This window comes from Thamnophis elegans, chromosome 13 (genome assembly GCF_009769535.1).
Source record: "Thamnophis elegans isolate rThaEle1 chromosome 13, rThaEle1.pri, whole genome shotgun sequence".
In the NCBI taxonomy this organism is placed as follows: domain Eukaryota; kingdom Metazoa; phylum Chordata; class Lepidosauria; order Squamata; family Colubridae; genus Thamnophis; species Thamnophis elegans.
In genome coordinates, this window is record NC_045553.1 from 18,178,658 (window position 1) to 18,190,993 (window position 12,336).

At 49.6% G+C, this 12,336-nt stretch overlaps 2 protein-coding genes across 12 annotated transcripts in view; one reads left to right on the forward strand and one right to left on the reverse strand.

Moving 5' to 3' along the window:
• Nucleotides 1–21: 21 nt before the first annotated feature.
• LOC116517004 (coiled-coil domain-containing protein 74B-like) lies at nucleotides 22–6,969 on the forward strand. 7 transcript variants are annotated; one of them, XM_032229737.1, is made up of 7 exons: nucleotides 26–618; nucleotides 696–740; nucleotides 819–914; nucleotides 1,378–1,516; nucleotides 4,278–4,661; nucleotides 5,616–5,666; nucleotides 6,293–6,969. In XM_032229737.1, the coding sequence occupies exons 1-7, from the start codon at nucleotides 369–371 to the stop codon at nucleotides 6,447–6,449; spliced, it is 1,122 nt and encodes a 373-aa protein (XP_032085628.1). In that variant the 5' UTR covers nucleotides 26–368; the 3' UTR covers nucleotides 6,450–6,969. The 7 variants fall into 7 exon arrangements, with proteins under 7 accessions (XP_032085625.1, XP_032085627.1, XP_032085628.1 ...); XM_032229734.1 differs by having other exon boundaries at nucleotides 22–740; nucleotides 1,378–1,556; XM_032229733.1 differs by having other exon boundaries at nucleotides 819–1,704; nucleotides 6,311–6,969.
• Nucleotides 6,747–12,336, reverse strand: part of MED15 (mediator complex subunit 15) — a 40,458-nt gene continuing 34,868 nt past the window's right edge. For all 5 annotated transcript variants that reach the window (XM_032229729.1, XM_032229725.1, XM_032229726.1 and 2 more), the window contains 7 exons: nucleotides 12,125–12,259; nucleotides 10,408–10,471; nucleotides 9,550–9,616; nucleotides 9,095–9,255; nucleotides 8,167–8,333; nucleotides 7,889–7,987; nucleotides 6,747–7,467 (listed from right to left, as the gene is read on the reverse strand). In XM_032229729.1, coding sequence (XP_032085620.1) covers nucleotides 7,331–7,467; nucleotides 7,889–7,987; nucleotides 8,167–8,333; nucleotides 9,095–9,255; nucleotides 9,550–9,616; nucleotides 10,408–10,471; nucleotides 12,125–12,259 — 830 coding nt within the window. In that variant the 3' untranslated portion in view covers nucleotides 6,747–7,330. The remainder of the gene's footprint in view (nucleotides 7,468–7,888; nucleotides 7,988–8,166; nucleotides 8,334–9,094; nucleotides 9,256–9,549; nucleotides 9,617–10,407; nucleotides 10,472–12,124; nucleotides 12,260–12,336) is intronic.

The window sequence follows — 12,336 nt, forward strand, 5'->3', positions numbered from 1 at the left end:
GGGGGGGGGGGGGTGGATCCTCTGCCTTGGCGGGCGGGGCTACTCTCTTCTCCAGCCTCCGCGGGCCGTCCAGAGCAGCGGATAGGCGGCCGAGAGTCCTGGGGCCGCTGCTCCTCCTCCTCCAGTGCGGAGCTTCCCGGGGACGGCGGGGCGCCGGGCTCCCCTGCTTGGCGAGCTGGCAGCGGCTCCCGGCCGAGGCGGTTCCGAGACCGGCAGCGGCTGGGAGGCCCCGCCCCTCCCCGCAGACCCCACGCGCGCCCCCGGTCTCCTTGGCGACGGGGACGCGGCGGCAGTCGGGCGAGGCAGCGATCGAGCCTCGAGCGGCGCCTGCTGGGCTTCGCGCGATGCGCCCCGAGCGGTGGTAGCGCATGCAGGGCTCGGGCTTCCCGCCGCTCGGCCACCTGCCGCACTGGCCGCGCGCGGGGCAGCCGGAGCGGCCCGGACGGTCCTTCGCGCCCGCCGGGCCCGGGCCGGCCGAGACCCCGCCGCCGCACACGCCGCCCTCGAGGCGGGCGGCCCCCGAGCTGGAACGCAGCCTGCAGTTCCTGCAGCAGCAACACGGCGAGACGCTCCGGCATCTGCACCAGGAGATCGAGCGGCTGAAGCGGCGCAACCAGGGTTCGGGAGGGGGAGAGGGGGCGGGGCGGGGCTGCCCCTACCCCTACCCCGCCCTGACCCCGCCTCTCTCCCTGCAGATCTGCAGTACCGGCTCATCATGCAACCGCTGCTTCAGCAGGCAGGTAGGTGGGCGGGGGAGCGGGCGTTCGGGGGCCAGCGGGGCGTTGCGGAGCTTCCCTCGCCTCTCCCGCTCTCGCCAGGCTTCCTCTCCGCGGACAGCGAAGGCGCCTCTGCTGGCAGGGCCAAGGCGAAGCAGGCCGGCGGCGGCCGCAGGGAGTCGGAGGGGCGGCTGGAAGGTAGGCGCGGCGGTTACCCGGGAGGGGAGATTTCAGCCGGGGGCGGCCGGCAGATGAGCCGGGACGTAGCTGCCCCCCTCGGAGCAGTCCCGGGAGGCCGCCCGATCCTCTGCCGGGGGCGTTCGCGGGTCAGGCTGCTCCCTCCAGGGGCTGCAAGGGGGTCCCTGGCTGGTCGCTCAGCCGGACGCCGCGAGAGGAGCCGCCGCGGAACAGCCTCGCCTCTGATGGGGCTGCCCACCTCTCGACCTTCCTCGGGAGGTGCCGCCCTGGAGCTCGGGTCCGTCGGATGCTGGGGCCTGCCCGGAGCACGGCCGGCCTTCGCGCCCGGAACTGGGCCGCTCGGGGTCCGCTTGCCTTCGGCCTGCCGGAGACCGCAGGGGGCTTGGTGCGGGCCGGCCATGACTGGTGCCCCTGGCCGGTTTTGCGAGCGGCCGCCACGGCGTCTCCTCCTCTTCTTTTGCAGATGCGGAGCCGAAGGGCGGCGAGGACGAGGCTCCGGCCGAAGAGGAGGATGCCGCGGAGGGGAGCCCCGAGTGGGAGAGGGACGCCGAAGGACTCACTGCGGAGCCCCAGGAGGCGGCGGCGGCGGCAGCCCCGGCCAGGTGGGAGAGCCGGCCCAGCCGCCGCATCTCTCCGGGCCCCGTGAGCAGCGGAAGGGGGGAAGCTTGGCTCGCCGGCCAGGAGCCCTTGAGACCCTCGCGACCGTTCCTGGCACGGAGGAAGGGGCCCTGCTGCCCGCCTGGAGTCCCCCAAGCGGGGGGAGATCGGGGGCGGCTTTGCACGGAGCCGGGTGGGCGTCTGATTCTTCTGGGCCGGGGAACTTCTGGCTTTGTCCGTGGGAACCGAGGCTTCTGAGCCAGCCTCGACTAGGCTGCTGGCCGGGAGATGCTGCCAAGAGCCGCCCCGCTTCCTCTAGGCCCGCAGAAAAGGAGCTCCGGTGGCTTTCGGCCCCTCCGGGGGTGGGGGGATGTAGCCGGCTGAAAATTCCAGGCGGGACTTTTTCTTTATGCCTTTTCTGATTATGAAAAAAAGAGATATGCAGATATTATAAAGAAGAAACAAAAAGAAAAGCATTTATTCCCATATCTATTCAGTGAATGGAAGTCATAGCTCATCATAATCATCCGTAGCTGATCCAACACATTCAGAAATCACTAATAACATCAACTCTGCAGACCGTTAAGTTAGCTGGAGCAACATGCAAGGCTTTATTGAAAAGGATCGCCTCTACTGCCATTATTAGCTTAATCAGGAATATTTTAATACTAAAAAGGGAAATTAGTTTTTTTTCTTGCATTTAATTCTCTATATACCTCCGTTCACTACACATTTCTGCCCTTGATGGCCATGTTTTTTTTCAAACCATCACAAAGGAACTCCAGCCTTTGTTTCTTCAATCAGCCTCTGTAAGTGCAGAAAGTTTCCTTCCATTTTGAGAACAGGTGGATTTTGAGAACAGGTGGAAGTCTCGAGGTGTCACTTCTGAGCTGTGTGGTGGATGGAGGAAGCCATCGAGGTGCAAATTTGTTTCTGGGGTGGCTCACCAAGCCTGAAGCCTGGCATTCTGTGGCATAAAATTTAACTTTCCTTTGCAAACTCTGTTTAACCATTATTTCAAAGTTTTGAGCCATAGAGTTTACAACTCTGAACTGATAGAGGTGTCAGATTCAGGGAATGTATGTGATGAACACCATCTGTCTTCTCAAAAAGTATATAATCCTGATTTCTCTCCCCCCCCCCCTTTACATGAAGCTTCATGATGAAATTCCATGGACTTGCATTTTGTTTGTGGGTCCTAACAATGATCCCTTCTTTTGTCAGCTGTTACGATGCTGTGAAGAAATTCCTCACCTTCATTTTTATAATGTGACATAATTGCTCACTTCAAGCTTTCGTTTCTGTCATTTACATGTGAGCAATTCAAATGCACAAACCTCCCCAATACTGGAGAACATTAGTAACGTAATCTGTAAATTCCTATGAAATCCCAAGCCTGAGAGCAGATTCCTGTTGAATGATTTTCTGAATCAGTTCATTACCTTTTCTTATGTGGAATGATAAGGTGCTATCAGAGATTATCTACTTCATTCTTTTTCAAACCCATATATCCATCTTTACTGCTTTGGATCAGAGGGGAAGAGGATTCATGTCCTCGCCATAAGCAACCTACATTCAGGTCTATGACAACTCTCCACGGCCATTTTGCCAGAGGACAATTCGCTGCGGGACAAGAGCTACACTAATATCAAAGAACTGATGGAATAGAACCATTAAAGAAAGGATGCAAAAGGAGGGACAGAATGAAATGGGAATGGCAAACATTAAAATATTTTAAATTTATTTTACATAATTAAATAATTAGATTGTTAAAAATTTCCTGCAGCAAGTTTTCCCAAGGCAAATTGACCGTGGTAAGTTGGCTGTGGCAAGTTGTCCCATTCCCCCTGCATTCAGTGATGAAGTTTAGCTGGAAGCGCTCCGACATCCAATTCTGGCACAATGCTTAAACTCACTGCAGGCTTCCATTCCAAAGATTGGAGCAACCATTATTTTCTCCCAACAAGGGAAGAACTCCCTGGAGATAAGCCTTGTTTTATATATTGAGTAAAATGCATGGAATATTATACAGAAATGGGAGTAGCTACAGGATAAAAAGGATTGAATTCCACGGATTTCTGACAACTTGAAAAATTTCTTTTTTATGTGAACACGATGGAGCTAAACAACATACCTTTTGTCAAAGTAGACATCAACTTTCTACTAAAGTCTTTGCTACCATCAATGTTTTATTTGATGTTAGCACCTTCCACTGTCCAGACAAAATAGGATTTCTCATTTTTTTATTTCATTCAACCATTAAAGCCACCATATCTCCCCCAGATACTTCTGAAGAGTAATTGTAGGTTGCCAAAGAATTTAATTGACACTTGATTATGCTTTTTGAAGGATGAAAATGATGCATGTTCCAATTAAGGTGCTCGGAGATGCTGTAATGGCTAATGCGGGGCATTTGTCCTTTGCAGCAGAAAATCCCCCAATGTCTTCTATCTAGATCATTCTTATTGGTTACCTAAATTTGATTAGATTTAATTTTTAATTTGAGCCCTCTCTTCTAGTAATACAAGAAAACTGAAATAATTGTACTCATTTTAAGCAGCTGTTTTTTTTTGCATTGTGGGGATGTTATTAACATTTAGTTTCCATTATTTACCACACATTGTTGTTCTACTTTCACATTTGTAAAGACTTGAGATTTTTGTGAGAAAGGAAGTCGTCTACATTTTGGAGTCCTGACTTTGAGTGCCTCCTGGAGGCTGTGATTGACACTTGCCAGCGCTAATCCCGCCCCACCTGACATTGCAGAGACGCTGCTGTCTGCGACCGGAGGATGTCACCGATGTCTGTGCTTCATCTGCCAGCAAGCCAGAGCAGGGCTGGAGACGTGAAAATCCCCTCTGCATCTTCCAACCCTTTCTTGGTGAACGTACTGCCTTCCTACATGCGGAAGCCCCCCAGCCTGGAGGAATGTGAGGTGGTGATTCGCCAGCTGTGGAACATTAACCACATGCAGATGCAAGAGGTGAGGCCTTTGCTCACTGGTGGTGCCACAGATGCGCTGGGCAGGAGGGCTCTGCGAGAGCCATTTTCTCTTCTCTTCCTGCAGCTGATGTACTTGAGATCATGCCTGGATGATATACACAAGACCAAAAGAATTCCTGAAGATTACATGTTAGCTGGTCAACTTGGGTAAGTGGACTTCAGAGATGAAGGTTGGCGGGTCCAGCACACACGCTTTTCTGGCCCCAAGAGAGAGCCTGAAGTCAGCCTTGTGCAGTTACTCCCCCCCCCCCAGGGGGTTGATTAGCGAAAGTCAATTGCCTTCTCAAATTTTAGAAAATACTCCTCCTCCGACACAGTCTTCGGATCCTAAGGAGACCCCTGTGGTCTCTCACTGGCCAGAGGTTTTTTTCCCAGGGTCCTGAATTCGGTACTGAAGGAAACAGGATCTCTTCTCAAGCAAGAAGGCAGATGCCGCATCTACTTGCCCTGTAACTGATTCTGCTCTGCTTCTCTGTCCCAGAGAACCGACCTGATTGAGAAAAGCCTTGGCAGATGGTCTGGCCAATTCAACCTTCCTAGTCCAGGGAAATCCATGGCCAAGGAGAGGCTGGAACTGGATCCGCCGCCCTAGTCCAGCCTCTTCACCACTGTTCATCCTGCCTGGCCCTTGTATTGGGAGCTGAGCAGCCTAGAGACCCCTTGGGAGCTCCAGTGGTTATGGCTAGGGATCCTCCTGGATCATGCTGGCTCTCTTGCGGTAATTTCCATTAGTGTTTGGAAAAATATGGCCACTGGATTCTCTTCGTGGGAGTTGTTTAGTGAGATCAGGATGAAAAGTCAAAGATTGGATTCTGCCCACTTTAATGCCAAGTTCAGGGCAGGGCGCACACACAACGCATGGGCTTCTTTGTGAAGTACACTCAATGATTGTTAGCTATTCTTGATTGTTAGATAGTTGAGGGAAGAAGATGCCTCCCCCCCCCCCGGCCCACCTGAGCCTCCAATGGTCTCTGGCATTTCTTGCTGGAACAAGAGCCAAGGCTGACCACAGGCTCCATTCAGCTAGCTGGATGGAACTCTCTGCTAAGGGGCCAGGCAAGAGGTCTCTCTTTGAGAACTAATCCGAGCCCTTTCATTTAGGAGCCAGGAGAACACCAAGTTGCCCAGAGTGAGGAATGCCCCAAAGAAATGGTAAGCAGCCCCCTTTTAATATTCCCCCTTTATTAGGGTTATGGTTAAAATTCTCCATTGCATGCTGAAATATCTCAATTCAGCAACAAAAATACTTCCAATTCTGGTCTTGTAGAAAAATACCAAATATAGGCAATTAAGATCATAGAAAAACATCCAAATCTGTTTTGATTACAACTGGGCAAGATGAGACACACTGCTTTACTTTGTGCCTCTTGGGAATATTAATTCGGAACTTTAAAAAAACTTCAGACTTTAAAGTAATGGAGAAAATTAGAAACGGAGCTGGGGTGCTTGTTTGGAAGTGTGTACCTGTATGCTTGGTCTGCACAGCTGAAAGCAGCTTTTGACCAAGTCTTTCTTTCCTGGTCCAATTGACATGTTTCAAAACATGTTAATGCTGACAACCCAGTATTCTTGATGTAATCCCAATACAATACCAATTTCATTGTATTTAAGTACAATGACAATAAAGATTATACTTATAATAAAAATGTATTTTTGAGCATTTTCCCTTTGTTAGCTGAGAGAGGCCAAGAGAATAGCTGCTTTTGCTTGAAAACGAGTCCTTTACAAGTCCTTAAAGAAAGGCAGCCCCCTTGAAGTCTCCTTTCGGCCATCAACAGGCCCACTTTGTTTTCCAGCCGGATCCTGACCCCGCTGCCTGCTGCCGAAAGAGCTGTGCTGCCCGCCCTGAAGCAGACGCTGGGGAACGCTTTTGCCGAGAGGCAGAAGCGAGCACAAGCCGTTCAGAGGAACAGGCTGCACAGGACCGCCATGTAGCCAGGAGAACCCCCACAGCCGCCTCTGCAGCCGGCTGCCTTTGGGACCCCCCACATGAGCCCCTCAGGCTGCTTCCAAGGCCTTTTCCCCTCATTTTTGTTAGACTTTGTGTTCATGCTCGCTGCACTACAGACAGCCACAGTTCTAGTGCTTAATTGCTAAGGATGCTTTTCCTTCCAAAGAAAGCGGTCTCCTCCTGCTTCAATAGCATAATTGGAGGCCCAACATAGGCGAGCCTGTTTAGATCAAAGGGATTTGTGAAAATGTAAACGTGGGTTGGCAAAAAAAGGCTGGGTGTTAAATACTGTAACAATAGATTTATTACAATAAAACAATGATTTGTGTCTGAAAGATTGCGCCTGTTATACTACAATTAATCAGCATCTTGCAAAGTAATTACTTGAAAATCTTCAAAATGACAGAGTGCTCAGAGATTGAAAGAAGGGGCAGCATCCAAAAGGCTGTCTTAACAATGCCAACATTCGGAAAGGTGGACAGTCCCATTCCTGAAACTGAAATGTCAAGAGATATCAGCTGGAGTGCTGAAAGCAGGCTCTGCCTGAACTTGCGCTCCGATCCTTGGCAGACCCCTGCCAGCCCCCACTTGATGCCTTGGGAGAAGCAGAGCGCAGTGGCTCCTCCTGCCGACTGAGGGCAGGGCTAACACTGGACCAGCTGTCCATCTTTCTACAAGGGACCGAGTTGGCTTTCCCAAGCTCTTCTTGACAAAGGCCTTTTTAACCCTGCCCTGAAAACTGCAAATCCCTGTGGATATCAAGAGTCTGGCCAGCCGCCAAAGGCAGAAGCAGCAAAAGCAAGAAAGCCAGGTCCAAGCCCACGAAGTCTCTTGCTTCTGGTTCCTAGCTGGCAAGACTGGCTGGTCAAGCGGCAGATAAGCAGGCCTGCCGGATGCTCTGGGCCCAGGTGTTGAGAAGGGCGGTGACAGAGTGCTTGTCCGGCAGCTGCAACAATTTGGACATCATGTAGCGATACACCGACTGCAGGAAAGGGTTTGCTTCTGCAAAGGGAGACAATGTTACAAGAAGAAATAGTATAGGTCCTCCTGCTTGACCAGAGGGCTGCATTAGAAGACCTCCAAGGTCCCAGCTCCATTCCAATCCCTATTCCTATTAAGAAGCACAACAACTGTGTGCGTCGCAGTGCCCTGAATAATCAGGAGTAGAAACTCAGAAAGGCTGTTCTTCTTTCTTTAGAAATGAAGCATTAATCTGTGGAAGCAATTTATTTGCCCAACCTGCTCTCTGCCCCTCATCATCTGCCCCACTCAGATTCCTCCTCCCCTCCTGCATCATATGGATTCTGAATGGTCTTGGGCTCAGCAATGTGATTCCAAGATTTTCCCCCACCAGCTTAGGGTGTAGCCAGAACGGGGGTTCGAAGTACAGAACCAGACCGAGTGCCAGCTGCCAACGCCCTACCGTATTGATGAGGGTTGTCAATCCAGAGGGGGCTCTGGTCTGGGTAGTCGGCTGGGACACTGAGCTGCAGCGGGGGGACGCTGGGAAGGTTCTTGTCATCTGGAATCAGAGGTACATGTGTGGTTTTGGGGGGGAATCTTGCAAAAACGACCTGAAAGCTTTTTTGCACATCAACCCTCCTTTCTTACTCTACTGTTGTCCCCTGCAACCTCAGTTGCCGCCTCTCAGAGGGTTAGACCCTGCAGTGGGCCCACCCCATAGCTGCCTCTGCCACTCACCTATCTTGCATATGAGATGGACTGTGCCATTGTTGCTGCAGTGGGCGGGATCAAGGTTCACAAGGAACTTGGGGTTTAATCTTGCCACCTCCCCTTGCAGAACATTTGGGATGGTCTGCCTCTCGTCGTCTTCGTACTTCCGCTTCCGAGGGGAAGGCACCGGAGTCCTGGGCAAAGATAGGTCCATCCAGACAACCCAATGTTTATGGCTTCATCTGGATATACAGATAGTCCTTGACTTACAACAGTTTAGGAGGACCCAGATTGTGGGGGACAAGATGCTGACTCGGTAAACCTTTGAGGGCTGAGAGAGGCTGTCAAGCCCTCTGAAGTGGTAGAGAAGTCTAAGGGCTTATACTGACCTTTCAAAGTTACAATAGCACTGAAAAAAGGTGACTTATGACCGCTTTTACAACTTACAACCCTCGCAGCATCCCCACAATCATGTAATCAAAATTTGCCCATTTGGTGACTGGCTCATATTTATGACGGTCACAGTGCCGCAGGATCCTGTGATCCCCTTTTGCGACCTTCTAGCAATCAAAGTCAATGGAGAAGCCAGATTCACTTAACGACTATATTAATAACTTAGCTACTACAATGATTCACTCAACACCTGTGGCTAGAAAGGTCATAAAATGGGACAAAACTCACTTAACAGCTGTCTCACCTAGCAATGGAAATTTTGGGCTCAATCGTGGTTGTAAGTCAAGGACTATCTGTAAACGTCAAAAGCAAACTTGATTTTTATTTTCCTTATTTTTAATGAAGGGCTGCCAAGTCCTGGGAGCTGAACAGGACATGTTTTTAGGTCACATTTATGCAAAAATGTGGCAAATTCCTAAGGATTCCCAAAGGCCTTTCCCACAACCTTCCCACCGCTGGAATTTGCTTGCTTTGTCCCAAAGAGTTGAAAAAGGAGACTTACGTGATTGGGGGCCCATGGATGGCGGTCACGGCTGGCATGAAGGTTCGATACAGGGAATGATTGAAGACTGGTGAGCGGATGTTGGCAAGGACAGCATCCAGCAACGGTTGGCACAGATATTGCTGCTTTGTGGGAGGCACTGCAGGGGGAGGAGGGGTGGGCTGGCATACAACAGAGACACCAATTACCTGCACAACGGGAATCTTTCCAATCGGGGTTTTCCACCGGCTGCCTCGGCCCCAACCCTCCCTCCTCTGCTTGGCTCCGGGCTAACTGATCCCTCCCCGCACTCCACCATCTACTGCACCATCAATTTGGACTCTGCACAGCCACCATGTTGTCACCTGCAACTTCAGGGCCTGACCAAGGGACAGAACCCGAGGCTCCGAGGAATGGAGAGGCTGCCATCTTATGGCATATTAGAAAGAGGAGAAAATCGTCCTCCCTTCGCTTACCACGGCCATGTCGTTCTTGAGCTTCTCCAGAGCAATTTCACATTTCTGCAAGGTTTTCAGAGGACATCTAAATAGGAAAGAAGGGATTCTCAGACTTCCCTCTTGGGGAAAAGGAGGCTGCACAAGCTCACACATTCCCCAGATCTGCTTGGCCAAAGCCACAACCAGGATGTTTGGCTGGGGAAATGAATGTGGCCCCCGTTTTAAAGCAGGATAAAATGAGAATTAAAATATAAAAGTAAGATGTGGCAAAAGGGAGAGATAAAAACCTGCTTGTAAGACATGTACAAAAACAGGAAAATGTCAAAAGCCCTAAACCTCAGAGTCCAGTAAAAGTTGCAGTAAAAGTTCTTATGTCAAAAGCCCTAAACCTCAGAGTTCAGCTAAAGTTTGTTCAGAGACATGTAGTCAGTACCTATGGCCCAAGACAAAAGGAGAAGTAAGACAATATCTACTTATAAGGCTTCTTTCCTCAAGATAACCAATAAGAAATGAGTTAAGTGTTTCCATGTTACACTGCTTTTGAGGATGTATAAGAATGTGTGCTTTGATGATAAGGGTTGTTCAGAACTTGCATACTAGCCTTTGACTAGTTTTCTGAACCTGGCTGCCAATAAACCTCTCCTTGATCCCAAGACGCCTAAGTCTTGTTATTTTCTGCAACAGTTTCTCATGGGGCTGAGAAGAACCAAAGCTGCAATGGGGCTGCTAGTTGCTGAGAACACCTGACTGATCGTAGCCATGAGGGGCAGGTGGAAAGCCAGGCAGCACAGCAGAACTCATGTGCTCCATTGCAAGGGAGGATCCCCACGGCAGCAGAGACTCACAGAGGGGAATGTGCAACCACCAATAATTTACCGCTTCTTAGGATCTGTCAGAATGTCCAGCAGGCTCTTCATCTTGCTCAGGTCCTTCTTCCTGTCTGAATGGGAAAAGGCAAGAATGCTCAAACTGTCAGAAGAAAACAATGGGGGCCATGACTATTGAGAACCAGAGGTGGGATTCAGCAGGTTCTCACCAGTTCTGGGGAAGTGGAAGCAGAACTTTTGAGTAGTTCGGAGAACCGGTAAATACCACCTCTGTCTGGCCCCGCCCCCACCTATTCTCTGCCTCCCGAATCCCAGCTGATTGGGAGGAAAAGGGGATTTTGCAGTAACCTTCTCCTGTCATGCCCACCAAGCCACGCCCACAGAACCTGTAGTAAAAAAATGTTGAAGGGCTATTATAATAAAATTGTAAAAGATTGTGACAAAGAAAAGGAACAAGGGGGTGGCTGAACAGCAGTCAACAGCAGCTTAGGTAAACCACTTTCCAAAGCTGCCTTATTTATGACTCTTCCGGCAGCAGGTGGCAGAAAAGACGGCCCCCAGCTCCCTGCCAGGCAGAGGCCAAGACGGCTGCAAGAGGCGGATGGCTCCTTGGTGGGACCTTGTCCACCTTCATCTCCGCAGCTCTCCAAGTAACTACAGTCCAGCTTCTTCCTCTTCCTCTTAACCCCCCAAGCTGAACAGTAGGAGATGGCTGAATGCAGGCCTGATTCTGCAAGGTCCTTGAGTAAGAATTTGTGATCTCAGATCACCAATGCTCTCAATAGACCCAGGGACCTGTTGGGACTTTTCCAGTATTTCTGTGGCTATAAATGGACAGGGATTCTGCGATTTGTACATTTAGCAAACAAGAAAAAAAAATGGATTACTGCCTTTTTAAAGAAATGAGAGAACTTTTAATGGATGGAACTTACCTATGTCAGGTACGCAATTCCACCCTCCAATTCCACAATAGATTTGCCAACTGGAGATGGGGGCTTTATAGGAATGTTTCCCCCCCCAACTCCCCTGCACTGATTGGTCTGGATTAATAATAAAAGTACCTAGAGAAGTTTCCTATTACCTCCTTTCCCCCTCTCTGCTTTCAGTGGCTTTGCCAGATGAAATGTACCTTTCAGACACTGGGGGTTGCCTTTGACTAATGGGTGTTGACTATCATGGATTTATAAGCAAAGGCTGGCTATTGACCATGGATGTGAAAAAAATCACAGCATCAAGGAGTGGAAGAAATTGCATGTTTTAGATTCAGGTTTGACAAAATTACATTTAAAGTGACAAAATTTATAAAGTCTAAATTTGAGACTCTAGCAAAGCAAAATGACAAAGTGAATAAAATTATTGATAATGCTAAGCCAAGTGGATGACAGGGTGAACTTTTTAGAAAACTTCTGCACTTTTCGCTTGAAACTGAAATAAATAAAACTTTAATTTTGGGATTTGATTATTAAAACTGTTTACAGATTACAAAAATACTCTGCACTATTGAATTTTTTTAAAAAAGGTTACTGCTTTTTAAAATTTTAACTGTATTGTAGAAAGTCAGAAGTTATTCTATTTTCTTTTCTTTATTCTTTGCACTCTCCATTTTCTTCCTTTTAATTTTTTTCTCTTTTGTAGAAATTCAATAAAGTGTGTATATGTGAAGAGAGGGGGGGAGGGAGAGAAAGTTCCTCTCCCACCCCAATTATTGAAAGGACAGGGGACACACACACACACACACACAAATCCAAACAAAAAAGGATCCAGACCTTCATTTTTGTCAATCTTGTTGATCATCCTGCGCAGAGGCTCGATGTATTTGGACAGCTGCTTGAGCTTCTCCAAGTACTGCTGCTCCTCAGACTGGCTGGAGCTGGCCGGGCTCATGACAGAGCTGGGGTTGCCTTGGGGGACAAAAAGCAGCATGTTCGAGGGGGAGGTCATCTTAGCACAGCTCCCCCCCTTAGCTTCAGGTGTTGAG